The sequence below is a fragment of the Malania oleifera genome, chromosome 5 (assembly GCF_029873635.1).
Source record: "Malania oleifera isolate guangnan ecotype guangnan chromosome 5, ASM2987363v1, whole genome shotgun sequence".
NCBI lineage: Eukaryota > Viridiplantae > Streptophyta > Magnoliopsida > Santalales > Ximeniaceae > Malania > Malania oleifera.
The window spans coordinates 30,000,799-30,028,288 of NC_080421.1; the positions used below are offsets into that span (position 1 = coordinate 30,000,799).

Here is a 27,490-nt window from a genome sequence, read left to right on the forward strand (position 1 = left end):
AAACAATAGTCTAGAAAACGGAGCTATTCAACCCTTTGGTACAGACATCAGCAAGTTGACCATGTGTAGACACGTAAGGTGTACAAGGTGTACAATCCACTCTCCAATTTTTATTTGATAAAGTCTTTGTCAACTTCAATGTGCTTCGTTCGGTCATATTGTACTGGGTTATGAGCTATGCTGATTGCAGATTTGTTGTCACAATAAAGTCTCATAGGGCCATACCACTTAATCTTCAAATCTTCAAGCATGAACTTCAGCCAAAGTAGTTCACACACACCATGATCCATTGCCTGGAATTCAGCCTCTGCACTCAACTGAACTACCACACTTTGTTTTTCACTTCTCCATGTCACAAGATTCCTGCCGAGAAGGGTGCAATATCCTGAGGTTGATTTTCTATCAACAAATGATCCAGCATAATCAGCATCAGTGTATGCCTCAAGTACGAATCCTCCATTTCTTCTGAACATGATACCTTTCCCTGGTGTTCCCTTGAGATATTGTAGTACTCTATGGGCTACTTGTAAATGAACTTCCTTCGGGCTATGCATAAACTGACTAATCACACTCAATGCACATGCTATATCTAGTCGTGTGTGATACAAATAAATGAGTGGCGTTGATACATTTCTCTGTCTACTGCGACATCCTCCTCAGCTATTCCGAGTTTAAGATTAGAATCCATGGGAGTACTTGCGGGTTTGCATGCTGTCTTGCTAGTTTCCTTGGGAAGATCTATGACATACTTCTGTTGAGAGATAAAATTCCCTGCCTAGAGTGAGCAACCTCAATCCCGAGAAAATACTTCAGTCTCCCTAACGCTTTAATCTCAAACTTATTAGCCAAATATTGACTCAAAACCTGTTTATCCTTAGCATCATCTCCTGTCACTATTATGTCATCAACATACACTAGGAGGACTGTAACTCCACCTAAAGGAGAGTGTTTAATGAACAATGTGAGATCCCCTTGACTTCGTTTGTATCCCATAGCCAACATAACTCTTGCAAATCTCCCAAACCATGCTCGTGGTGATTGCTTAAGGCCATACAGTGCCTTTTTCAATTTACACATAGTGTGAGCAACCAAATTCTTCCCATATCCTGGTGGAACCTGCATATAAATCTCTTCCTCTAGTTCCCCATGTAAGAAAGCATTCTTGACATCAAATTTTTGCAACTCCCAACCACAATTAGTTGCTAGTGATCATAATACTCTAACCGTGTTCATCTTTGGAACAAGTGCAAAGGTCTCTAAATAATCAATCCCATAGGTTTGAGCATACCCCTTAGCTACCAACCGCGCCTTGTATCTCTCAATCGACCCATCTGCCCTATACTTCACCGTATATAGCCCACCGGTTTCTTTCCTGCCAGTAACTTCACCAACTCCCAAGTCTTGTTCTTTTCCAACGCCTCCATCTCCACATTCATAGCTTGTCTCCATTTTCCATTGGACAAAGCCTTAGATAATGTGATAGGAATGGTGATGGTATTTAAGTTTACAAGAAAGGCTTTATGGGATGGTGAAAAATTCTTAAACGACAAAAAAAGTGCAAGAGGATACAATGGTTGCTTTGTGCATTTTCGAATTCCTTTCCTGATGGCAATTGGAAGGTCCTAGTCCTCATTATCAACATGAGAGTCAGTTTCATCTTGCAATGGATGGTTAAAATTTGCTACCTCATTCAAACGATCTGAGTTGGACTCTTGGACCTGCATTGGTTCAGGAACAGCCATCTTCCTTCTTGTGAACACCTTTCCAAATATGGTATTTCTAGGAGCAGATCGGTCTTTTCTTTGGGTTCATTTGGTGTTTCAGGCACAGGTTCAGAAGAACTCTCAGGTACATGGTTGAAACAAGATGAACAAGGAGGTACAGGTATAGGATTCGAGGTTTTAGACATGGGAATTGATGACAAATCAAGCAAAAAATCTTCCTTATCTTTCCTAGTTGAATTCTCCCCCTGAAGATAAGGATTAGTGAAATAAGACTCTTGTTCATTGAACGTAACATCCACCGAGACATAGAATTTCTTTGATGGAGGGTGGTAACACTTATATCCTTTTTGAGTCGAAGAATAGCCCACAAAGACACATTTTAGAGCCCTCGAATCTAATTTCCCCCTGTTGTGACTATGAACATGGACAAATGACACACACCCAAAAATCCTAGGAACAAGGTTGTTTGTAGTGGTTAGGTCTGCGTAAGCTGTGGAAAGTATGTCCATAGGACTCTTGAAACCAAAGACTCTTGAAGGCAAACGATTTATAAGATGAGTGGCTGTCAGAACTACTTCCCCTCAAAACCTTAGACACATTTTTTTGAAACAACAAAGCTCTAGTTTTTTCAAGGACATGGCCATTTTTCCTCTCTGCTACCCCGTTTTGCTGTGGGGTATTGACACAAGATGACTCATGTACTATTCCTTCTGTCTGAAAATATGGGGTAAGAATTTGATTGAAATAGTCCTTGGCATTATTTGACCTAAACCTTTTGATATTGACCCCCAAATTGGTTTTTGATCATGGAATAGAAATTTGGAAACACAATACTAACATCAAACTTGTGTTTAAGTAGGAAAGTTCGGGTAACACGAGTGCAATCATCAATGAAAGAAACAAACCATCTTGCGCCGGAAACATTAGAAATAGTAAATGGACCCCAAATATCACTGTGAATAAGATAGAAAGGAATTGAGCTTCTTTTGTAACTAATTGGAAAAGGTACACGCTTGTGTTTAGCAAGTTCACATACCTCACACTGAAAGTTTTCAACATCTAAATCCTTTAACAAGGAAGGAAACATAACTTTAATAAACCTAAACGATGGATGTCCAAGTCGGCAATGATGAAGTAAAATTATTTCTTTATTGGATAAGAAAAACTCGACATAAAGGAAGAAGATAATCTGCCCTTGTTCATGTGCAACTGACTTGGTGTTTCAAGATAGTAGAGGCTATTCCTTTACCTAGCACATCCAATCATCTTCCCCGAATCCTTGTCCTGAAATATACAATTACTACTGTCAAAAATCACATTACAACATAAATCTTGAGTGAGTTTATGTATAGAGGTCAGATTTGTGGACAATTTAGGAACATGGACATTTTTCAAAGTTATTGATGGTCTTATTTTCACATCCACAAAACCAGCTTAGTGGTCAAGGATCCATCTGCTGTGGCTATTTTCCTACTGCTTGGGCATGGAGTATAGGTTGAAAAAATATTGGATAAATGGCTCATATGATCGGTTGCTCCTGAGTCCATGACCCAGGAGTTGGTAAAGGTTTTATCTGAGACATTTAATCCAATATACGATGGAAGCTCACCTAAATATGCCAAAGAACAAGTACCTGGAGATCCTTCAGGTTTTCCAAGACTGTTGATAAGTGATCTCTGCCTCTCAATCTCTTCTTGGTTGAAACTACTCAGCACCTGCGATGTTGATTGACCTTGTGGTCCTGCAACAATGTGGACTTGTCCATTGTTCTGTGGTTGTCCTCCTTTTTGGCCCCATTCTCGGCTTGGAGGCTTTCCATGAAGTTTCCAGAATTTTTCACGGATGTGACGGCTGCAGTAAGTGCACCATAATCCGTCACGATTTTGGGTTTTCAGCTGGCCACCTTTTTCTCCTTCAAGTGTTGCTCCTCTCTCCATGTTTGTGGCTAATTTATTGTTACCACTAGCCACCATAGCCAAACTATCAGTGATTGGTGGTTCAAGCATCAACCCTCTTCTACTTTCTTCACTTCGGATTATAGCCACTACTTCGTTAAAGCTTGGAACCTCCAGCTTCCCAAGAATCTGTATCCTCACTAGATCAAATTCTGGATTAAGTCCAACCAGAAAATCATACACCTTATCTTGTTCAATAAAAGCCTTTTAAACCGCTGCATCATCAAAGCATTTTGTTTTTATCACCCGGTAGTGATCCAATTCCTACTACAAGGATTTCAGTTGATTTGCATATTCAGTGACTGTTTTATTCCCTTGTTTTGCAGCCATAGTTTTTACCTTGACCTTGTACACTTGTGCCGCATCATTAGCTTTGGAATTGGTTTGCTGAATCGCATCCTAGATGTCCTTTGCAGTAGCCAAAAACATGCATGTGTCACTTATTTCTGGAATCATGGAATTCCACAACCACGCCATGATCAAAGAGTCTTCTTCATCCCATGCTTCAAACTTAGGATCCCCTGGTTTAGGACCTGTACCCGTGAGATGGCTACTCTTTCCCTTGCCTTTCAACACTATGCGAACGAGTTGAGACCACTTAAGGTAGTTCTTTCCATCTAACCTGTAGGCGGCATGAATATTCTGCAATTCTCCTGCTTGTTGGGGTCGGATTACCTCTTCTGATTGGGCTGTAGTAGTAGTCTCCACGATTTCTGACATCTTGAAGGCTTGAACAATCAGCTAATCAATGATTATGTCATCCGGAAGCAGAAATGATGACGACGACTGAGCAAAAGTGAAACCGATAGAAGAGAAAAAATTGGCAACGAAGGCAAATAGAAGTTTTTAAGGCTTTGACGAAACAAGCCCTATTTGGCAGAAGCAGAGGTGCACGAGTATATAAACACCCATCAAATACTCACTTTTTCCAATGTAGGACAAACTTCACAAGTGGAATTCTCAATCCCTTTTGAACAGAAGCTCCACCACATGTAAGTTCCAACTGTTCCCCCTTGAACGGAAGCCATCTTCTCCCTTACGGGACAAATTCTCCAACAATTTGCTCAAGTGGGCTGTCTTACGGGTCTAGGATTGTATTCCAAATGGCGCTTCCAAACCAATCCTACCTCCCACGTCTTGACCCAATATGGATCCATCTTGGCAGCTTAGATGATCCTTCTTAGCCTTAGTCACACACTCCCACACCCAGAATTATGAACCGTTGGCTCTAATACCATGTTGAAAATTGAAAAGAGTTATGTATTGATTTGAACATTACATGTGAATATATACAACAATCCTAGCATTCCTAAAAAGTAAATTAATAAATCAAATCCCATGATTTATGGGACACCCTAACAGAATAGGAAATCCCATTATTTATGGGACACCCTAACAAAATAGGAAACTTAGCTGTATAGGCCTAATTCTAAGGATACAATCTATTATTAAAAGAATATCCTAAAATAGCTAACTAATTATACACGGTTTTCCCACAACATTTTTCTGAAATATATTAATATATAACATTTTTTACTGAATTTAGTTGTTGTTCTATTGTACTCTTTTCTTTTGATATTGAAGATGCTTTTGGACCTTCATCCTGACAATTTTATTTCATTTCTAATTTGAAGCTTGAAATCTTGCATGCGTAATACTTATGTTGAACTATGTTTGTTTCACTTGGAACTTGATACTTGGTTGTCATAATTACTATTGAATATTTTGGCATTTTAAATTCTAATAAAACTATTGATGTGTTTTGATATCAATTACACACCAAATAGGCATTGTACACGCACCTTTGCCTCGCTCTTCACGCCTCGGCTCTAAGTACCCTCTGCACCTCGGTGTGCCTTGCGCCTTAGACTACTATGATCTTAAGATCCAAATTACTACATCCCAATGACTTGTCCTCGAAGAATCTAAAAATTGACTCACAACACTTGTTGCAAAAGATATAACCGGCCGAGTGACTGTGAGATAATTCATTATTTCAACAAGTCTCCAGTATTGTCCAAGATTAGGCAACAAATCACCTATATCCGGCATTAACTTCTTGTTAGGATCCATGGGCATATCAACCGGTTTAGAATCCAGTAAGCAAGTTTCATCCAACAAATCAAGAACCTACTTCCTCTATGACAAAATAGTTCCAATACGAGATCTAGATACTTCTATACCCAAGATGTATTTCAACGGTAACAAATCATTGGTCTGAAACTTAGTCTATAGAAAAAGTTTGAGACTCTAAATACCTTTATCATCATCACTTGTAATAGCGATATCATCCATATAAACAATAAGAACGATCCTACCTAATGAAGTATGATGATAAAACACAGAATGATCCACAGCACACCGTGGAAGACCAAACTCAAGTACTATAGCACTAAAACGACCAAACCATACTCTAAGAGATTGTTTTAAACCATATAAAGCCTTCTTGAGCTGACACACTAAGCCTAACTCCCCTTGAGCAACAAACCCAAGTGGCAACTCCAAATAAACCTCCTCCTCAAGGTCACCATGCAAGAAGGCATTTTTCATATCTAACTGATGTAGAGGCTAGTGATAAATAGTAGCCAATGAGATGAATAAACGTACTGATGTAAGTTTCACAACCAGACAAAAAGTATTAGAATAATCCACACCATACACCTCAGTGTATCCCTTAGCAACAAAATGTGCCTTTAAACAAGCCACAGAACCATCAGGGTTGACTTTCACAGTCTTAGCGACAACCAACCACAGACTTGTCAATAGGAAGAGGTATCAAGTCCCAAATACCATTGCCATGTAAAGCGTTCATCTCTTCAACCATAGCATCCCTCCACCCAAAATGGGGCAAAGGCTTCCAAAATAGATTTAGGAAGGGTAGTAGATGATAGCGCAATAACAAAACAATAATAGGAGGGTGATAAGGAGTCATAAAAAACATAGTTGGAAATGGGATCTTGGGTACAGGTGTGTTTACCTTTCCGAACAGCAATACGAGGATCAACATCATGGGAAGTATGATCATCAGAAAAGAAAACCAAAGGCGTGGTAATAGAAGCTAGAGAGCACTCTCTTCCTTGGAATCGCCATTGTGAATACACCTGCAAATTAGGATGATCAAGACAATGAGAAGGACTTGAACCACATGGAGACTCAGATGGCAGGTTGGCTAGGACAGCAATGTAGAATCTAGAAGATTAGGCAAAGGAAGAGACTCATTGAGCTCAAAAGTGCTTATTGACTGGGTATAGTAAGGTATACACTCAAAGAAGGTAACATCAGCAGAAATAAAGAAGCGATGCAGTCAAGGACTATAACAACAATACCCCTTCTGAGTATATGAGAAGCCCAGAAAGACACATTTTATAACACGAGGATCCAACTTATCCACCCCAGGAGTTAATTAATGAACAAAGGACACACACCCATGTATACGAGGACAAAGAGAAAATAAAGGTGAATTAGGAAAGAAAATGGAGTAGGGAATTTTACAAACTAAGAACAGAGGATGGCATTTTTTTTTATCAAATAACAAGCAATAAGTACAACATCACTCCGAAACACTTTAGGTAGATACATTTGATCAAGTAAGGTGCAAGTGATTTCAAGAACATGTGTATTTTTCTCCTCTGCAACCCCATTTTGTTGAGGAGTGTGGGCACAAGATGATTGATGAACAATACCAAACTAAGTCATATAAGCAATGAGTTGTGCACTGAAAAAGCCTTTAGCATTGTCACTTCAAAGTATTCAAACTAGCAAACCAAATTAAGTATTTAGTCCAGAACAAAAGGCACAAAATACATGAAATAACTCAAAACAATCTTTTATTAAATAAAACCAAGTCATTCTTGAGTAATCATCCACAAAGGTTACAAAGTACCAAAAACCCAACATGGACAAAACCTTACTAAGACCGCAGACACCAGAATGAACTAACATAAAAGGGCTTGCAGCCTGTTTATTGACTCGGGAAGCAAAAGACACACAATGGTGCTTTCCCAACTAACAAGACTTGCAATTAAGACTAGACATAGAACTTAAACTAGGAACAAGACATTTTAACTTTTCCAATGAAGGATGACCCAGGAGACAATTTATTTGGAAAGGTGTGGCAGCAGCAGTGCAAGCGGTAGAAGGAGAGAGCTGCTCAAAGTAATAGGTCCACCAGCTTCACGCCCTCCGCCAATCGTCTTCCTCATCTTCAAATCCTGAATAACCACGGAATCAGGGAAGAATTTCACTGAACAATTCATGGATTTAGTAATTATGCTAATGGACACAAGATTGAAAGGAAATTTGGGAATATATATAAAATCGAAGAAAGAGAAATAGAAGAAGTGGGATTTACAGTCCCAATTCCCTTGAGTGCAGTAGTGGATGCATCAGCAAGAGTAACACAAGGCAAATTTGCTAGATATTGAAGAGTGGAGAAAAAGCTAGGTATACATGTCATATGATCAGTGGCAGCAGAGTTTATGACCCAAGGACTAGGACAAGAAGTACTAGATGACAGGCATACTGTGTGATTACCTAGTTGGCCAAGAGATGCAATGGGAAGTGAAGCTTGTTGGGATGTTTGATACTACTAGAACTTGAAATACTCTTCCTTTGACATGGATATAGTACATTGCCCGCCACTCAACCCTAAAGGTGAGGAGTTAGTGGTGGCTGCATTGGCTGCCCCCAAAGGTGTGAAGTCAGTGGTGGCTGCATTAGCAACACGTGAAAGTCTGCCGGGAAGATCCCAACACTGCTCAACAGTATTACTTCGTCCACAATGAGTGCACTTGCGAGGAGTATCTTTTCCTCGTCCATCTCCACCACTACGACCACTCAAACCACCGTGATAACTTTTGTTGTTGTTTGACAGAGGGCTAGAATCACCCTATATAGCAAAGGTTGTCCTCTCAAAGCCAGATGCAAAAGCAGGAGAAATCGGGCTAGAGGAAGCATGAAGAATGCAAGAATAAACTTCAGCAAATAATGGCAGCTCAGCACTACTGAGTATCTGGGACCGAACTACCTCAAACCCCGGTCTCAAGCCTACTAGAACACAAAGAACTATCATCTGCCCCCTCTGCTTCGGCATCTCACAAACGTCGGCAGTTATTGCACGCTGTTTAGCTCCTCATGAATACGCTTCATCTCTCCAAAATAATCTGCAATACTCCAATCTCCTTGTTGTAGTTGAAAGTACTCCTATGATAAATCATGCATACATGTAATGTTAATGGAGTTTGGAAGTTTGACATAATCCCAAATCCCCCTACACTTATCTAGATGCATACACATTCGTGCAATCTATGGTTCCATCGAATTCCATAAAAGGGAAACAACCAAGGCATCTTCTTGAACCCACACGTCTTTTCTCTTCTCATCAAAAGGATTACATTGGAGCAAGTGGTCAGATTTCCCTAATCCTGCTAAATAAATACGAACAGCCTTAGAGCATTAAACATAGTTCTTTCCATCCAACTTCTGGGTCGTTATTTGTGGCAGCAATGTAGGAAACAAATTTTTGGGATTCATAGATTCCATCCCAACACTCACAAATCAGCAACCAAACCAAAAAAAAAAACAAGAACAATCAAAACTAATGGAGAAAATCACAAACTATGTGAAGCACCGACACAACCACGGACAAGGCGAACAACTTACTAATGGATATAGCACTGCCAGAGCCTCATAACCGAACATATGAACACTGCCACAGCTCCAAAAAACTCACAAATAAGCCTTCACAAACCTTGACCAGAAATTAACTGAATGTCGCACGTGCATAGTCGAAAAAGGTTGAATTTTTTAGCAAAAAACTATAGCTTGATAATGTAGTCTAGAGAAGAAATTAGAGCATGGCAAAGGAAAAGGAAAAAAGGAAAAAGTGGCCAGAACTTCACTCATGTGCCGGCGTGTGGAGGGTCCTCCAGCATTTGGCCAGCGCGTGGGGAGTCCACTGGTGATGGGGTTTTGTGGTGTTTTCCGGCGACGGCTGAAGGGAATAGGGTTTAGGTGGGATCACGATTTGATACCATGTTAATATTTGATTAAAATGAATTACCTAACTTGAATATAGATCTAATAATTGTAACACTAAAAGACAAATAATCTCTAACATACACAAAGGTCCCACGTATGCAGGGTCCAGCAAAGGGGCAGACCATGATGAGACTATAGTATGCAGCATTACCTTGCATTTTGCAAGATGCTATTTCCATGCCTCGAAGCTGTGATCTCTAGGTCAAACGGCAACAACTTTGCTGCTGTGCCTAGGTTCCTCTTCTAACCAGGAATAACAATACAAGTATTACTTGCAAGAATGCTGCCCTCCAATCTCTCGTGAGGTTGGACTGCAGTAATCCCCTAAAAAACAAGCGAGTGCACCCACAGGGATGCAAGGAAAGTCGCCCTATCCCAAAGTAACCATGAACAGGTTGAGCAACCTTTAAAAATCCTAGCACTCCTCTCAATCCACAGGTCCAAGGGATGGTGAAGACAGCCACAAACCAAAGAACTCTTCCATTTCTATTCTTACCCCAAGTTGACCAATAACAAATCTCCTACCTTTCTCAAGGCCACCTGCTATTCTCCTACAAGAGAGAAAAGGGCATTCCAAAGCTCCAATGCTGCCCTAAAAATCTCATGCTATTAAATTTCACAAAATCGTCAAAATTTCCACTTTCCATCACCCTCAAAAATTGAAAAAACAGTCAATTTTACATAATTTCCATCAAAGTTTCAACAAATCACCTGAAATTTATCAAAATCTTGAAATTTTTGCAAAACTTGTTGAAATTGAAACTATAAAATGAAATTTCCTTGGAATTCAAATGTGAGAATCATACTCAAAGTGAAATTTCCTTCTTAGTTTATCTTATCTTTTATTGAAACAAAAGATTGTTACAAGGACTTTTGAAATTATATGAAAAATTAAATTTGCAACAACACTTTATTTAACCACTCGTGTCTAAATTATCTTTATTTGTATAATAAATAATATTTAATTAGTTTATGAATTTCATTTATATCTACCGAATATGTTCAACACGTACGTTATATTACAAATATGTTTAATACAAATTATATTACAACTATTGCACCTCATACGCAACATAGATGTATTTAATTTATAATCTATTAGTCCTAAAACTTACATGATTGTGTATATTAACCATTTCTAAAGTTTCATAAAAGAATTCCATGCTTCACTACTAATTTCTATCGATTCTTCAAATCAAAATATAAATTGACATTGAATCAAAATTTCCATCGAAATTTTCATACTTTTGGAGCTTTAAAATTTAATAACTTCCCTGGAATGCACAAAAAGATGTCCATTTGATTCGTTTCTTGCATGACACGTGAAGCACATGCTAGGATTGAGATCTTTATAGGGACTTCTCTTCCGAAGCATCTACGTGTTAATCCTTTCTAGGATCACAGTATCCTTTCTAGGATCACAGTTCAACAAAAAGCTCAAATCTTCCTAGAGACCTTAGCCCTCCAAAGAAAGTGGTTCAAGGAAAAATGTTGGGTGACGGAGGTATCAAAAGGTGGGATAGAAATGATTTAGAAGTCAATGTACCTGAGGGATCACCCCCCCCCCCCCCACACACACACACACACACTCACTCTACTGTCTTCATGAATGGTTGGAACATGATAGTCCAATAAAGAAAGAAGGCTAGTGAACTCTTCAACCGCTCTTTCATTGAGACTGCTAAAGAAATGGAAATCCCAAGAAAGACTCCCCCTCAAACGAAATGGAAGGTCTAATAAGAGCATTATGAAGCAAATAAAGCTGGAATAAAGGAGGAAACTTCAACTCCAATGAAGACTCCACCACCCACACGTTCTCCCAAAAATGGACTTTTTTGTTCCATTACTCACTTTAAATTGAATAAAAGGAAAAAAAAAAAAAAAAAAAAGCTACCTGGGACACTAATTTTAATGGACACATGAGAGGTAATGCAACTACCTCTCGTCTCCCACCCATTCCATTTAATCCCATACTTGCTCTTAATCACCTTATGCCATAGGGAGTCAACTTCTAGAGGAAACCTCCAAGGCCATTTTTGTATAAAGGAGACATTTCTGGATACCACATTCTCAATGCCCAAACCCCCTGAAGACGTTTGCTAACCACATCCCAAGCTTTCCTAGCTAAATAGGTGGTCTCTCCTACCCTCCATGGAACCCGACCAAAGGAAATCACGCATCAACCTCTTTAGCGATTTGGTAACTTTCAAGGGAATTCTAAATAAGGAGAGATGATAAATAGGAATTGTCAGATTACTACTTTACATAAAAGCTAAGTTGTTAGGCTAAGGGCCAACAATGTATATCAAGGCTTAATACCGCCCCCGCCCCCCATGTGCAGCCCGATAGCACATGGGGAGATATCACAGAATGAAAAACACCCATGTTGGGAACAAGATAATTTTTTTTTAACAAACTTACATTAAACGCAGACAGCAAGACTAGAACTTAAGACCGCCGGCTAACCTAGTTGCGATACCATGTTAGATTACCACTTTACCTAAAAGCTTAAGTTGTTGTGCGCCAACAATGTAAAGTGGCTCAACCCCCAAGGGACCAATAAGCCTCTTCCAACCCCCCAATCACCTGGCCACCTGATCCACCAAAGGATCCAAGAATACTTTAATTTGGGTTCCATCTCAAAGGGAAGCCAAAATAGGTTAAAGGCCACTCAAAGGATTCACAACCCACTAGATAAATGAAATTTTAAAGAGCTCTCTCCCCCATATTGATGTCTGCTATCAAACTCTTGGACATGTTAATCTTAAGGCCTGAGATTTGTTTAAAATGTTTTACCAACAAAAGACTTTTCGAAATGTAGTACAATTGTCCTCAAGGAGGAGTAGGAAGTCATCAGCAAACTAAAGAGATCTCCACTTCCTCCATCCCCACACGCAAACCATTGATAACTCTCTACCCTGAGCATGGAGAAGCATCCTACTAAGACAATCAATAGCTAGGATGAACAATTCTAAAAATTAATGCCTTGTAAAGAGCAAGAAAGAAAAAACCCAAAGTACAACAACTAATATCTAAAGGCTGATCTTACAAAGAGTTGAGAGTCTAGAATATTGAAGTTTTTGGATATTTTAGGGTGGAGAGAGACAACATGACAACATTTTAGCTGAGATTAATTTGTTGGATAGAAAAGAAGAAGAGGGAAGTCTTTGTACTGTGATAAGGTGAAAAGGTTAAAGCAGATTAATGATTTAGGTTAGCAGATTTTTAGGGAATTGAGGAGTAGGAGGCAAAAGATGAAGTTCAAGTGGGTTTAGGGAAGGTGCTTGAAGTTCTAAATTTTTTTCATAGTTTGGCTACTGGTAGGAGGAGGAGGAATATGATTACAGAACTGGAACTGAAGGGAGGAGAGGTTACTACTGACTCTTCTTTGATTACAAGGGAGATTACACATTTCTTTTGCTAATTTTTTACTAAGTAGGATGTTTGTAGGCCTATGTGTGAGGGGTTAGATTGGAGACCTATTTTTTGTGATAAGATGAGGTGAGGTTACTACTGATTCTCCTTTGATTACAAGGGAGAATACACATTTCTTTTTCTAATTTTACTAAGTAGGATGTTTGTAGGCCTATGTGTGAGCGGCTAGATTGGAGACCTATTTTTTGTGATAAGATGAGGTGTTTGGAGCAGCCTTTTGAGGAAAATGAGGTTAAAGCACTTGTGTTTAAAATCCAGAGGGATAAGGCTTCAGGTCTAGATGGGTTCAGCATGGCTTTTTTCCAAGATTGATGGGATATTGTTAGAGGGGATTTAATGAAGATGTTCAATGAATTCTTTTAAAAATAGAATTTTGGGTAATATCATTAATTCCACTTTTATCACTTGGATGCCTAAGAAGAGTAAGTCTGCTAAAGTTGCAGAATTATTAGTTTAGTGATTAGTGTGTATAAGATCATTGCTAAAGTTTTATCTAAGAGGCTGAGTTTTGTGAGAGGGGATACTATTTCGAAGTGTCAAAATGCTCTTTCTCCTTTTCTATTTGTTCTTGTAGTACATGTTTTGAGTAGATTGGTTTTTAGAGCTGCAGATACAGGTTTTGTGAGAGGGATTAGGCTGGGAGGTAAGCATGTTGTGGTTATCACTTCAGTTTGCTGATGATACTATTTTCTTTTTACAAGATCATAGGGAGTCTCTTGTAAATGTGCTTACTATTTTGCACAATTTTTTAAGAGGGTCTATGACTTAAAAATAATTTTGGGGAAGACTGTTCGTTTGTATTTATTCAGACATTTCTAGATCATTGGAATTGTCCCCTTTAGTTCGGTGTGGTATTCTTGATTGGCCTCTGAATTATCTAGGTTTGCCTCTAGGTGGTAATCCTAGATCATTTGGGTTCTGGCATCCTACAGTGGAGAAGATGTCTAAGAGGTTGGATGGGTGGAAGGGTGCTTTATGTTCTCTAGACAGGCATATTGCTCTCAGGCTTGCCTTGCTAGCATTCCTCTTTAGTTCTTGTCTGTCTTTTAAACCTGTGAGGGTAGCCAGGAGTATTGAGAAGATCATGAGAAACTTTCTTTGGTTCAGAGTGGGGGAGAACAAAGATCATCTGGTTAGTTAGGAGGTTGTCAATAGGCCTAAAAGGAGGGAGCTTTGGGTCTTGGTAAGTTGGTGTCTATGAACATTGTTTTGATTGGAAAACAGTTGTAGAGATTTCCCATAGAGGAGTCTTCCCTTTGGCACAAAATTATTAAAAGTAAATTTGGCCCGCAGGATAATGGGTGGGATGCTAATTTGGGTTTGATGTTCTTGAAATACCCCGCTGGAAGGGTATTTCACTGTAGTATCCTCTTTTTATTCATTACATAAATTTTATTGTGGGAAATGGGTATCATATTCAGTTTTGAGAAGATATTTGGGTGAGGTTTCTTCACTTTGCTCATCTTTCCCCATTTGTATAGGTTGTCCTCTTTGCACAATCGATTTATTTCTTCATTCTTCATTTCTAATGGGGCTGACTTCTCTGGGGATTTCCATTTTCGTAAGGCTAAAATCCAACCTAAGATGAAGGCCTTTATTTGGTTGGTTTTTTTTTAATGGAGTCAACACAAACAACCAGCTGCAGAGTAGGAGGCCTTTCAAGGCTTTATCTTCAGATTTCGATTTCAAAATTCAGAATCTTCTTCTCACCTGTTCCTTTATTGCTCCATTTCATGGAGCGTGTGGAATAATCTTTTTGGCTTATTTGGAGAGAGTTGGGTGTGTCCAGCACAGGTGGACGACTGGTTGGCTATTTCATTTCTAGGTTTTGGAAGGGGTAAAGATGGTTTGGCACTGCAGACGTGTGTTTTTTTTTTTTTCCCAGTTTTGTAGGGGATTTGATGGGAGAGGATGCTCGTATTTTTACTGGTAAAGGATGTCTCAGATTATGCTTTGGGATTTGGCATCTGGCCTCCTTGCGGACTTTTGCAGCAGGATGCTTCGAAGGGGCTTCTTTTTCTGATTTACTGCATGATTGGCAGAATGTGCTGCTTTGATTTTTTATTTTTATTTTTCTTGTATCTTTCAAGGAGGATACCATATGCTCCTTATTGTACTTCATCTTCTCCTCAATAAAATCTCTTCCTGTTCAATTAAAAAAATAATAATAATTAGCTTTGGACAATAATTTGTACTTGAAATAAACTATTTGAGTAAATGATTGTTAATGAACAAATCCAGAAATTTTGCAACAAAAAAATGGAAACCAATAATAGAAAGCTCCACCAAAAAAAAATGGAAACCAATGATAGATGCTCAAATTTCAATGCCTAAGTTGAATGATGATAGTTGCTTCTGGACAACAGCTTGTAATTAAAATAACCCCACTTACATAGCCTAATAATTAATCCTAAGAATGAGTGACTGTTATTATAGTAATTATTATTACTACTATTATTATTATTAAGACTTAAGGAGAAAAATAACCCCAGTCACACAGCCTAATTACAAAAATAACATACTCTCTGCAAACAAAATATTAAAAAAAAAAAAATCCCCGCATCAAATCCATTAACCCACAATCCACATCTCTTGACTCTTCTATCACTCTCCGACTCTCTCCTCTCTCCCATCTCTCAACTTGCTCATCTCTCAGTTTACACATCTCTCTCTGCCAAATCAATCTCCAAATGCAATGAAAGGTCATGCAATGGAAGATAGATTCTTGATCATTTGTCACTGCTTGCAGAAGCAAGAGAGGTCGCAGAGATGAGAGGAGAAAGTCTGAAGATTTGAAGTAGTTTGAGTGTTGAGGATCTAAATCGGATCCTTGACATGAAGCTAGGTCACCAAAGAAGACAAAAATTCCATAATATGAAGATATGGAGCTGATTGACCATCTGAAACATTGTTGGTCATGGGGAGATAGCATTCATCAAATGGAGGCTTCATGAGTCTCAATGAACGAACAACCACAAACCCTAAAATTTTCCTTCTATAAGCAGCTTATAGAAGGGAGCTCAGGCACAACGGTAAGGTTGTCGCCGTGTGACCTGGAGGTCACGAGTTCGAGGCGTGGAAACAGCCTCTTGCAAAAATGCAAGGTAAGGCTGCATACTATAGACCCGTTGTGGTCTGCCCCTTCCCCAAACCCCGCATACGCAGGAGCTTTGTGCACCAGGCTGCCCTAATAAGTAACCTATAATGCATATGCTGCTCCCATAAAGGTGTAAAAGGGGTACTTTTTTCATTGGTGTACGCCCAGTGCAAGAAGGAGAACACCTCCCCATTGTGATCTTGCCTAGGTGCATTTTGGGCAGAAGAAGCACTGAGGCACACCTCAAGGCTCACACCGATAACACTTTTCAAAACACTGTTTTATTTTCTTTTTTATTTTTTTTGTTTAGGAGGGTTCTTTATTATCCTCTTTGTGTAGTCTTTCTATTCTAATGAATTCATCTTCTTTTGTCGTCAAAAAATAAAAAAATAAATAAAACAGGCTCAATTCAGGAGGAAAGATGGACAATTCACTGCTAGCCATGGGAAAGACAAGCAAGTATTAATTACTGACAACCAAAAAATAACGAAAAATCCAGTCTCATGAACTAGGTGAAATTTACATGAGAAAACCATATACTCACATCAATTGCAATTAGGGAGAGACGACCAGCATGATAGCATTTCTCAAGCTTTGACATAAATCTCTTGCTCTTTGAGATCTTTTCTGGTGTTGCATACAGTATTTTAAGCTCTGCTTCTTCAAGTCCCTTCTCAAGAGCCTTGTATATGAATTTTTCATCTTCTTTATTGGTTGTTGATGTCAGCTTATATGCAGGAATCCCTAAAGCCGTCAACCCCATCACCTGAATCAATGGTTGTTATCATGAAACATCCCTCATTTGCCACCCCCAAAAAATGAATATGGCACGTGAAAATCTAATTAGGGATACCTGATCCTGAATTAGAGAAAGCAGAGGACTAACAACTAGAGCAACTCCATAAAGAAGTATGGCCGGTAGCTGGTAACAGAGGCTCTTGCCACCACCTGCAGCCATAATAACCAGGACATCTCTGCAACTCATAACTGCATTTATTATCTGGTGAAAACAACTATTTATTAGTAAATCCATATAAATAATGTAAAACAGATTTTCTAAAAGTATCAAGACATGTCAACAAACTAGAGTCTTCCACTTAGATGCACCAATAATCTCTACCTAAACATATAGTGTAGAACCTAAAATACTACCAAGTGCAAGCATGGACTTAAATTTCCACAAAATTGTCAAAATTTCTGTCGAAATTTCCGCTTTCCATCACCCTTGAAATTGAAATGGCAGTAGATTTCCGTCTTACATAATTTCAGTCGAAATTTCAAAAAATCATCTGAAATTTATCGAAATCTCAAAATTTTAGAAAAACTCATTGAAATTTTGACCATAGAATGAAATTTCCTTAGAATTCAAATAACAGATTTAGATGCAAAGTGAAATTTCTCTCTTAATTTATCTCCTTTTATTGATATAAAAGATTATTGCAAGGGCTTTTAAATTATATGAAATTTAAACTTACAACAACATTTTATTTAACCATTCATGTCTGACTTATAATATTTAATTAATTTATGAATTTTGTGTATATTAACCAAATATGTTTAACACACATTTATTTATGAATATGTTTAATACACATTCTATGTTACAACTATTGCACATCATACACAACAATAGATTTATTTAATTTTTAACTAGCCATGGACACGCATATAGTGTGCTCTACGGCTTTCTATTTTTTAAATCTTTAAAAAATTATGCAGAAAATAATTTAAAAAATTAAATAGTATAAGGGCATTTTGAGATAGTTGTAGATAGTTATAGGGGTCTTTTGAAAAAATTATGAGTAGTTATAGAGATAAATTTGACATAATTAGGTGTTTTTGGATAATTGTGGGTAGTTAAAGGAGTATTTTGAAATAATTAATGGTAGTTATAGGGATAAATTTGAAATTTTTGAAAGATAACAACAAATAGGGGAATCCCCTATATAGTAGTATAGATATATTAGTCCTACAACTTACATTATTGTGCCTATTAACCATTTCTAAAATTTCAAAAAAGAATTCCATGCTTTACTACTAATCTGCATTGTTTTTTTCAAATTGAAATCGAAACTGGCATCAAAACATAGAAATTTCCATACTATTGAAGCTTCAAAATTTTAGTTGAAATCGAAATTTAAGACCTTGAGTACAAGAACACCGGAATGCTAAAGAATACAAAATCAGCAATTATTAACAATAACCATGTAATTCAGAACACAACGAAAGTGATTTTTAATTTCCTAATTTTATCGTATTTTCGTTAGTTTTATTTAGAGCATTTTTATTAGGGTCATATTTTCAAGACTCTAAGATATTATAATATTGGAAGCCTGACCTTTTATTTTATTTAGGTTTCTTAAATTAGTTAGCTTATCTTCCAAGCATGTAAACCTATAAATAGGCCTTTATGTATTCGTTTAAGAGAGGCTGTAATTGAGAATTGAAGTTGCTGAATATTGGTCCTGCATCAAATGGTATCAAAGCAGACTCTGATCTAACACCGCTGTCAGTGTTATTTGACAGGGTTTGCAATTTCAACTTAAATTGCCACAGTTGTCAGTGTTTGGCAGGCTTGTCTAGGTTCATGATTTTAACTTAAATCACCTTGCATAAAAACTCATAGGGTTCATGATTTCAACTTAAATCACCTTGCATAATGCCACCTCTACCTCCGCCATCTCTCCACTCAATCTGTCACAACAGCAGGAATCACTAAAAGAAATTGTCAATCCAATCCTACAAACCCTCTTAAACTTAGAAATCCTAGCCTCTAGGGCTGTATCCCATCTAGCCAAGACTCCCACAACTTTCTGATCCTTACAGTCTTCCTTTTGGTTACCCTCCAAATCGGCCTGAATCCAAGTTAGCTGCAAAATTTTGTCAGCTCTGCCTCTATCATCACTGAGAAGTTGTCATGACTACAAGGCTTGCTGGATCACAGGTCTTCACAATTGTCCAGTCCTCAATCTCCATCATCTGCCACTGACAATCTTGATCTAGACTCGCTCGCCATTGCAGCCTTCACAGACATGCAACCCTCCCCTGGTCAACCAAAGCATCAAAGAATCCAGTCCTAAGTCCATTCAAATAAGTAACTTTAAAAACAGTATGCTTCAGGCATTCTGAAACGGCTATATGAAACCAACACAATCCCAACTGGTTCATCCGGGACAGACCAGGCTGAACCAGCCAGACAGCAGGATTTTAAAAAATTAATTAATTAAAAATAAAAAAGGGGGGGGTGGGGGACATGAACTTCGACTTAGCCTTGGAAATGTCTGATTCAAGGATTAGCAAACTTGATTCACTTCATTCTCTTACGCCAATCATTGATCCTAATTATTGTGAATTAGAAGACAACTGTTCCTTTCCGGCCATTACAGAAAAGGTAGTTGAAGAAGAGATTATTGAAATTATAGACCCATTGTGAGTAAACCTGCCACCTGTACATCGGACTTTTCCATCATACAATCTTGTCTCATTTTGAAGTTGACAGAATTGCCTTGTTCTCCTTCAAGCTTACTTGCAGTCTTGATCCTTCGGTTTTTTATTCAATCTCCATTAGGGCAAGGAACCTATCAAAATTGTTCTTCTTGAGCAGGAGCATCAAGATTTTCTCTTTACTCCTTGTGTGGCAAAGCCATAAAAATCCTCTCCTTTCTGCAACCATAAAAATTATCCCAGGCAGCAAGGAGCCACGCGATTTCATCCACCTCCAGGATAGAAGGAGATCTTTCCTTCCCCTTCGATACTCAGTAATTCTGAGAAAGTCTAAATGCTCACACTCAAACACAAGGTAGAAGGATTTCCTCTTGACAACAATCATCTTCTTAGCGTCTCCTTGCATGGGAAGGGGGGGAGGGGGGAGAGAGAGAGAGAGATAATAACTTCTTACCTTGCCAACATCTTGTACACAAAACTAGTTATTATGATTCTGACTTGCTTGTTCTGTACTAAGTACTAAGTTCCCACAACCACCACCGAAAGATCAGAATGATCACTTCCCTCTTCAGTTATTCACTCAGAATTGTTAGCCAAAGCAGAATTTGACAGCCTTGGGAGGTTGCTTGTCTCCCAAAGATCGCTAGGCTCCGACTCCACATGAACCCCCCAAATGGTTCAAAGAATTCTTTCCTTCTCTTTTTATAAAGCTTTGAAGAATGCCTTTTAAAGAGAGAACTGCTGCTGCCTGAAAATTCGGGATCGTGGATTCGTGTGAATTTTAAAGAAACTCAATACCTAATCCACACAAATGAAAGTCCACGATCAAATTCCATGCTCCGATACATAAAGTACGAATTAGAAGTTTAGAAAAAAATAAAAAAAAAAAAATGTTTCTCAGCTTTTCTATATTAATTTGGAAAATTGAAAAACAAGGTGGAATTTTTGTAATTAATTAAAAATATAGGAATGAAAAATACAATTATTTCCACAAGCGAAGTGCCAAAACTTTTTATTGGTGTTCATTTATTTCATACAAATGTCATAAAAATGAAAACTAGCTTCATTTTTGTAATTTTTTGAAAAACTAAAATGGAAAATGAAAATTGTTTTCCACAACTAAGCAGGGACTTAGCTTTCCCAAATCAAAGAGTGTAAGGCAAAATGAGCCATATTAGAATCACAACTTAGATAGGAAAAAAAGGAAGTACAAGAGAATTCCCCACAAGGGTATAAGCTCCACACCGTTTTCTCACTCCCCAAATGAAAAGAGTTGAGCAAGTTGGTCAAACAAGCCAACTCACTAATATCTCTCTCATTAAGATTTATCCCAAAAAGGAAATCTCAAGAATGCCCATCAGCTTGCAAAAGAAGAAAAGCAGCGGGGTACCATGAAGATTTTATAACCAAAGGAGATGAGGAAAAGCAAGAGCTGAAGGTGTCTCCCCCAACCCAAAGGTCCTCCAAAATTGATTTCTCTTCCCATTGCCCACTATACACTGGGCTTTGGGAACAAAGTGATGATAAATCTGAGAGACAAATTTCCTCCTCTTTCCCACTAGCACAGCAGATTATTAGCAAAGTACAATGACAAATGATCCCTCAGATCCCAAATATAATTTTAGGGCCTGCCCATTAATGATTCCCCTTCCTTAAATGGACCAGCCCACCAGAATGTGAAAAAAGACTCTTCTAAACCTTGTACCTATTAGAATATGGGCCTCGGTAAAAGCTTTAATAGTTGGCCAAATTGAAATTACAAAAATAAAATAACTGGCTCACTCCAAAACACCTTAGCTTCCAGCCCAGGATCAACCAACCCATTCTCCCAATGATGAAACTCCAGGAAACCTTAGCCAGCACACGTCAACCACTCCAGACACCTGGTTTTTTCCCTGTTCCAACAGAATTTGCCACAATAAACACAAAAATCCCAATTTTTCATGCCGATGGCTGAACACCACCTTGTTCCATTCGAGGTCTCTTCTCCTCCTCTGACGAAACACCATCTATGCTTGAACACTGCCTTTCACTGGTTCAGCAATTGACTTCAATGCCACCACAAATCTCTCCACAAGAAACCTTCCAAACCTAAAGGTACAACAATGGAATGACTGAAGCACAACTCTACACCAATGATAAAATCTCTTCCACAATAAATATCTCTAAACAAACAAAAACCAATGAAAGGCACTCAGCAAACCAATGAGCAACCAGTGACAAAACACTTATCCAACAGTTAACACAAGGATTTCACTCCAATAAGAATACGAAGTCATCACATGCAACCAACCTTCTCTAGTCTTAAGACCAAAGGACTTGCCTTCAATATGAACTTTTTTCAACCCGAACTTGAACAGGCCCATCTTGTTTTGACTCATGAACAACTCGATTACAAGCTTGGTTTGGGCTCATTAATAGGCATTGATTAGGCTCATTTATGGGCTCGTTTAATAACGAAAGTTAGGCTTCATAGACTGTGGTGGGCTCAAAAGTAGGGATTGTATGGCCATTGGCTTGTTTAGCTCGAACTCCATAACCTGTATTTAATGATGGGACCCGTGCCCAAGACAAATAGGCTGGCTTAATCAGGATAAAAAAATCTATAAGGCAATATTAGTAGAGCCCTTTTTCACCTTTTTCCTAACAAAACCCTAAGAGCTTTTTCGCCTCCCATAGAGAGATGTTTTAGAAAACCAAAACGTGAGCATCTCAATAGCTCAACTCAGTAAGGGCTCATTAGCTTGTCCATTTGCATAAAAAACAAGCTTTGAGCAAGTATATTAAAGCTCCGTTTGAGCTCGACTCAAGCTTGAGCTCAGTTAAAAATTTAATAAACAAACTTGACAATGGCTAAGCTCGGCTCAACTTGGCTCATTTGCAGCCCTAACTCTACTCACAAGGTAACCATCGTAAAAATTTAAAGGATGCTTTTCAAAGGACTGCACCAATATTACGGAATTTGAAATTGTAACTGAGGTCTCATGTATAACACCACTCTCCATTTCTACAGTTTTTCCAAGAAATTTCAAAAAAGAAATATGATAAAACATGGAAGAAATTTCAGTTGTCAAATTGATTGTAAACCAAAATCCCAATTTGAAGAATCATGAATCGAGAATCTAATTGAATCAAGTCATTACATTCAGAGCAAATTTTCATAATCGCTTCTAAGTGAGATTCATATACTAAAATACAAACAACCAAAATAGTAAAATACATTTAAATTTTAACAATAAAAAATTATATTTTTTGTGCATGCTTTCTCTAAAGTCTAAACAATAAAAAACATAAGTGGGATTCAAGAAAAATTGAAAAATAAACTTTAATGTTGTTTAAGGAAACAAATCAAGAAAAATAAATTTTAAAAAAAACTTTGGTGTTTACCACCAATCAGAACTTTAAAAAAAAAAAATGCATTTCATGCATAATCTAATTAAAAAGTAAAACAAAAAAAAAAAGGTAACTCAAACAAAACTGCTAAAACCAACTTTTGGATATTAAAAACACAGCGAAAAAAGTACCACCTAAGCCGACCAGTGTTCTGACCTTCTCAATCTATACTCCTTCAACTCTTCAAGAGTGAGGAATGGCTTTGTGAGGTAACAAAAGACCTAAAGTTATGTTTTCTCCTCTTTTTCAGCACAGAACTAACGTAGAAAAGGAATCAAAGGCAATCATGCCAAAAATAAAATAAAATTTAAAAAGTCTGCTTTTTCTGGGCTTTAAACCAGTCAAGTTTGAACTGATCTGATGGGGTCAGAATCATGTGAATTGATTGATTTGGATCTATTCATTAGATTCAAAGGTGAATCGATAGATTCAACTACGATTTGGTTCTTTTTCTTAATTCTATTTGAATAAATTGTGGGTGGAATTGATATGAACCATAAGACAAAAATCATTAACAGTTCGACTCTTAACAACTATAGATGAAACTATTGGATTACACCACAGAGGACAGGCTTATTTTTTCTTGTTTTAATCTCTACAAATAATGAAAATTTTCAAGTTAGCTTGCCTGTGTAGCCATAATCTCTCCCAAAAGTGCAAAGGGATTGACTCAAATTGATGGCCAGTGAATAAAAGCAGTTCTCTTAAAGTTAAAGTGGAAGTGCTAAAATAGACTGAAACTGTGACAGTAACTAAAACAATTGGGAAGGCACTGACCTCCTGCTGATTTGCACGGTATGTGGATATGCCAAAAATATTAAACCTAATATCATCAGCTCGATCATCCCACTCAAATTGGCCTGACCAATTCTCTGCAGTAGTTGAAGATCCATCGTTCACTGAGCTTCCCGATGCTTTGCCCTCTTCCAACAGAGTGTTCAATTCAGATTGTCTCTCATACAATTTCTCTTGTCGATCAAGCAAGATATTTATCTGGTCTGTACAACAAGACACAAATCCAATAACAAATTGCACAATTAGGTATAGTAAGATGCGAGGAAACAGTCTTTTGTTAGATATGTAAGAACTATAAAGCAGATAATTTTTTGAAAATGTTAGGGCCGGACATACTTTAAAGGCCCATAGCTTAACAACTTTAGTTTTTTGGTAAAGTGGCAATCTAATAACTAGGAACAAAATAAAAAAGGCAGCAAACTGGCTTGAAGGCCCTTCTGACGTTGATGAAGTTGTGGGTTGGCGTGTGGGAGACAAAACCCCTAGACCCAACAGTTCATCATGGCCTTTTCTAGAAGCATTTGGATACAGCGAATGAAGATATGATGGAGGTTTTGACGGAATATCTTGTGGCTGGAAGATTTGAGAAGAGTTTGAATACTTCATTCATGGCTCTCATCCCAAAGAAGAGTGGAGCTAAAAGCATTATAGAAAACAATATATTTTCCTGGTGAACAGCATTTACACAATCATTGCCAAAGTTCTAGCCAATCATCTCAAGAAGGTAATTGAGAAGGTTGTGGATGTCTTTCAGCATGCTTTTGTCAAGGGAAGGCTGATTCTTGATGCAGCCCTTCTGGCTAATGAAATTGTTGATGCTAGATTGGAAGAGCATGTGCCAGGAGTCATTTGCAAACTAGATGTTGAGAAAGCCTACAACCATGTAAAATATAGTTTCTTATACTATACCCTCCATAGAATGGGTTTTAATAGATAAATGGAGATGGGTCTGGTCTTGCATATCCACTATCATATTTTCAGAGCTGGTTAAAGTGAGTCCAGCTGTCCCCCCACCCTTTTCATCTAAAGGATTAAGACAAGGGGCCCCTCTTTCCCACTTCCCTTTCATCATGTTTGGTTTGCAGAATGGAATGGGAATAGAAAAGGAATGAAATGAAAATTTGAATGGAGAGGATGACAAAATCAAGTAATACAATTGATTCCATTCCCCAGTTCCATTCAATTCCTATGTATCAAACATGTAGTTTATTATTGTGATTGAGATGTCCGATGCAATGCTCAAATAGATCAAGAGCAGTTCCAGGACTTTCGAGTGAGAGGAATCAGAAATGGAGAGTTGTGAATCACAAACCTCTTGTTTGCAAATGATACCATAATCTTCTGCAAAGGTGAAGAGGAGCAAACCTTTAACTGTGTTCTCACGCCTTTCAAAGCGGTGTCCAACTTTCCAGTTTGAAAGTTAACTAGGAAAAAGTAAGATTGCTCCCATTGGTCATGTTGCAAATGGACAGAGTTTGGCTCAGATTTTGTGATGAAGAACACCAAGGTCCTGTATGAGCTAGATAAACACATTTAGAGTCAATTACATAGTTTTAAGTTATTTTTGTAATTTTTTTCTATTTTCGTGATATTTTCTAATAGTATTTTTCTCAGTCATAAGTAGCAGATTTTATGCATCCAGCTATCAAGAAAGTAGTATTTTAGTTTTATTAGGCTTTCTTATTTTGTTTGCTTGATTGTAAGTGATTTTATTCAGGACTTGAATATTATAAATGGGGTTTAGAGTCATTAGAGTTTGTCTCTTGTGTGCAAGAACATAGGTACTGCATCATTTGGTATCAGAGCCATAGCCATTGCCATTGCCAGCATCACACCACTGTTTCCACCCTGACCATCAATGGCTGTCATACCACCATCTCCACCACAACTATGAAGCATATTGCACTGTTATTGCTGCACTAATTGCCACTAGTAACCCATAGCACCTTCTCCTTGCATTGCTTCAGTTGTCAAACCCAAGTGCTAACTGCAATAGTGTCAAAGCAATTGGGATTTTCTCCTTGAAGGCTTCAAAAGCTTATCCTCTCCACCATTAAACATCAGCAAATTGAAGCCCCACCTTGCATCCCAAAATCTGAAGCTGTGCTCTTCTTTATAGCCAAAGGTTTGAGGTTTGCGTACTTCTTGTGCATTGCTGCCTCTAGTCATTGCAAGATCTAAGTCTTCATCAGCAACAAGCAGCTCTGAGAGGTGTTTGCTGCCCTTGCAGATTGTGACTGAATGACTCACCCCTTTGATCTCAGTTGGAGCTTCGCCTCCAACCAACAAGCTTCCATTGTCCTCTCAGCAAGTGATGACACACTGTAGCCAGAGAAGAGGAGCATCTCTGACATTCACTCATAGTCACCATTGCTTGATCTTGCTGGAACAGCATCACTAAATTGCTCTTACGCCACCACCATTGGAGATCTGACAAGAAGAAAAAAGAATTGCAGGAAGCCTACTTCATGTTTGGGATTTGATCAAAGGATGAGTTTTATTCAACCCATTACCCATATCCAGGAAACTGATCCAACCAAGCCATCAATTTCCCTGATCCAAATATCAGACTGAGCCGAACCAGTAGATAGCCCGACTCTGTGGATGATCCATCAGTTAAGCTTCTATATCCAGCCACTACAGATCAGGCCAACGTCAGCCCAATTTATTACAGAGTCCAACAGTCCAACTGGCCCAGCACTAATACTGCCTAAGAAATTACTTTAAAAAAATAAATTAATTAATTGAAAAAAAAAAAGCCTACAAGCAACACAAAAAAAGTAAGCAAGGGTCAATTGGAACCCATCCAGTAAATAATCAGTTAAATATTATTATAGTTCATTTGGATAGCCTAATAGAGCATGAAAGGATTGAAAAAAAACATGAGAGGTTCTTTGATAGGGAAGTAGACGAACTCTCATCTTTGTTGTGTTTATTGGAGGACTGCCATCCTTCCAACAGGAAGGCTGTGCGGATGTCGGCTCTAGATTATTTGTGTGATTATTCTTGTAAATCATTTTTCTTTGAGTATTTGATGTGTGAGAGCATGACCTTTTCACTTCAGCATAGTATTTGGACGGCAAAATTCCCTCTTAAATGAAGGGTTATATTATATAACAAAAACTTAATTAATTCAAGAAAATAAAAAATATTTACAGGAAAAAGAGGACAAGCCATCCTCTTTCACAGAAAAATTAAAAAGAAAAAAGAAACAAAGTAGTTACATCAATGCCGTCTTCCAATCACTATTGATGTCAGACAGAGATATACCCCTAAAAACCCCCCAACAGAATAAGCCCAAACTGCAGCTAAAAATGATGTTTCCTCCCATGCGTAGCAGTCTTCTGATCTCTGAATATCCTGGCATTCCTTTCAACCCAAAGAGTCCACAATATAGCAAATAACACAAAACCAAAACTTTTTCTTCTTTCTCTTCATTCCGAAGCCCCAACACTGTACCAATCTGAAATCAAAAGTAGCCTTCAGAGCCACCCAATCCTCACCACTGCAGGGAAACAAATCATTCCACAGCGCCCTTGCCGCCTAAAAAAAGGCTTATATTTAGTTGTTTGTTCTTAATAGAGTAAATGCAAACAATTTGTGGCAGA

At 38.1% G+C, this 27,490-nt stretch overlaps 1 protein-coding gene across 4 annotated transcripts in view; it reads right to left on the reverse strand.

The window, feature by feature from the left end:
* The window catches only part of LOC131156322 (ATP-dependent DNA helicase Q-like 2), a 141,036-nt gene that overhangs the window by 106,034 nt on the left and 7,512 nt on the right, over positions 1-27,490 (reverse strand). For all 4 annotated transcript variants that reach the window (XM_058109912.1, XM_058109914.1, XM_058109913.1 and 1 more), the window contains exons 2-4: positions 23,865-24,085; positions 17,104-17,250; positions 16,795-17,016 (exon numbers count right to left, since the gene is read on the reverse strand). In XM_058109912.1, coding sequence (XP_057965895.1) covers positions 16,795-17,016; positions 17,104-17,250; positions 23,865-24,085 — 590 coding nt within the window. The remainder of the gene's footprint in view (positions 1-16,794; positions 17,017-17,103; positions 17,251-23,864; positions 24,086-27,490) is intronic.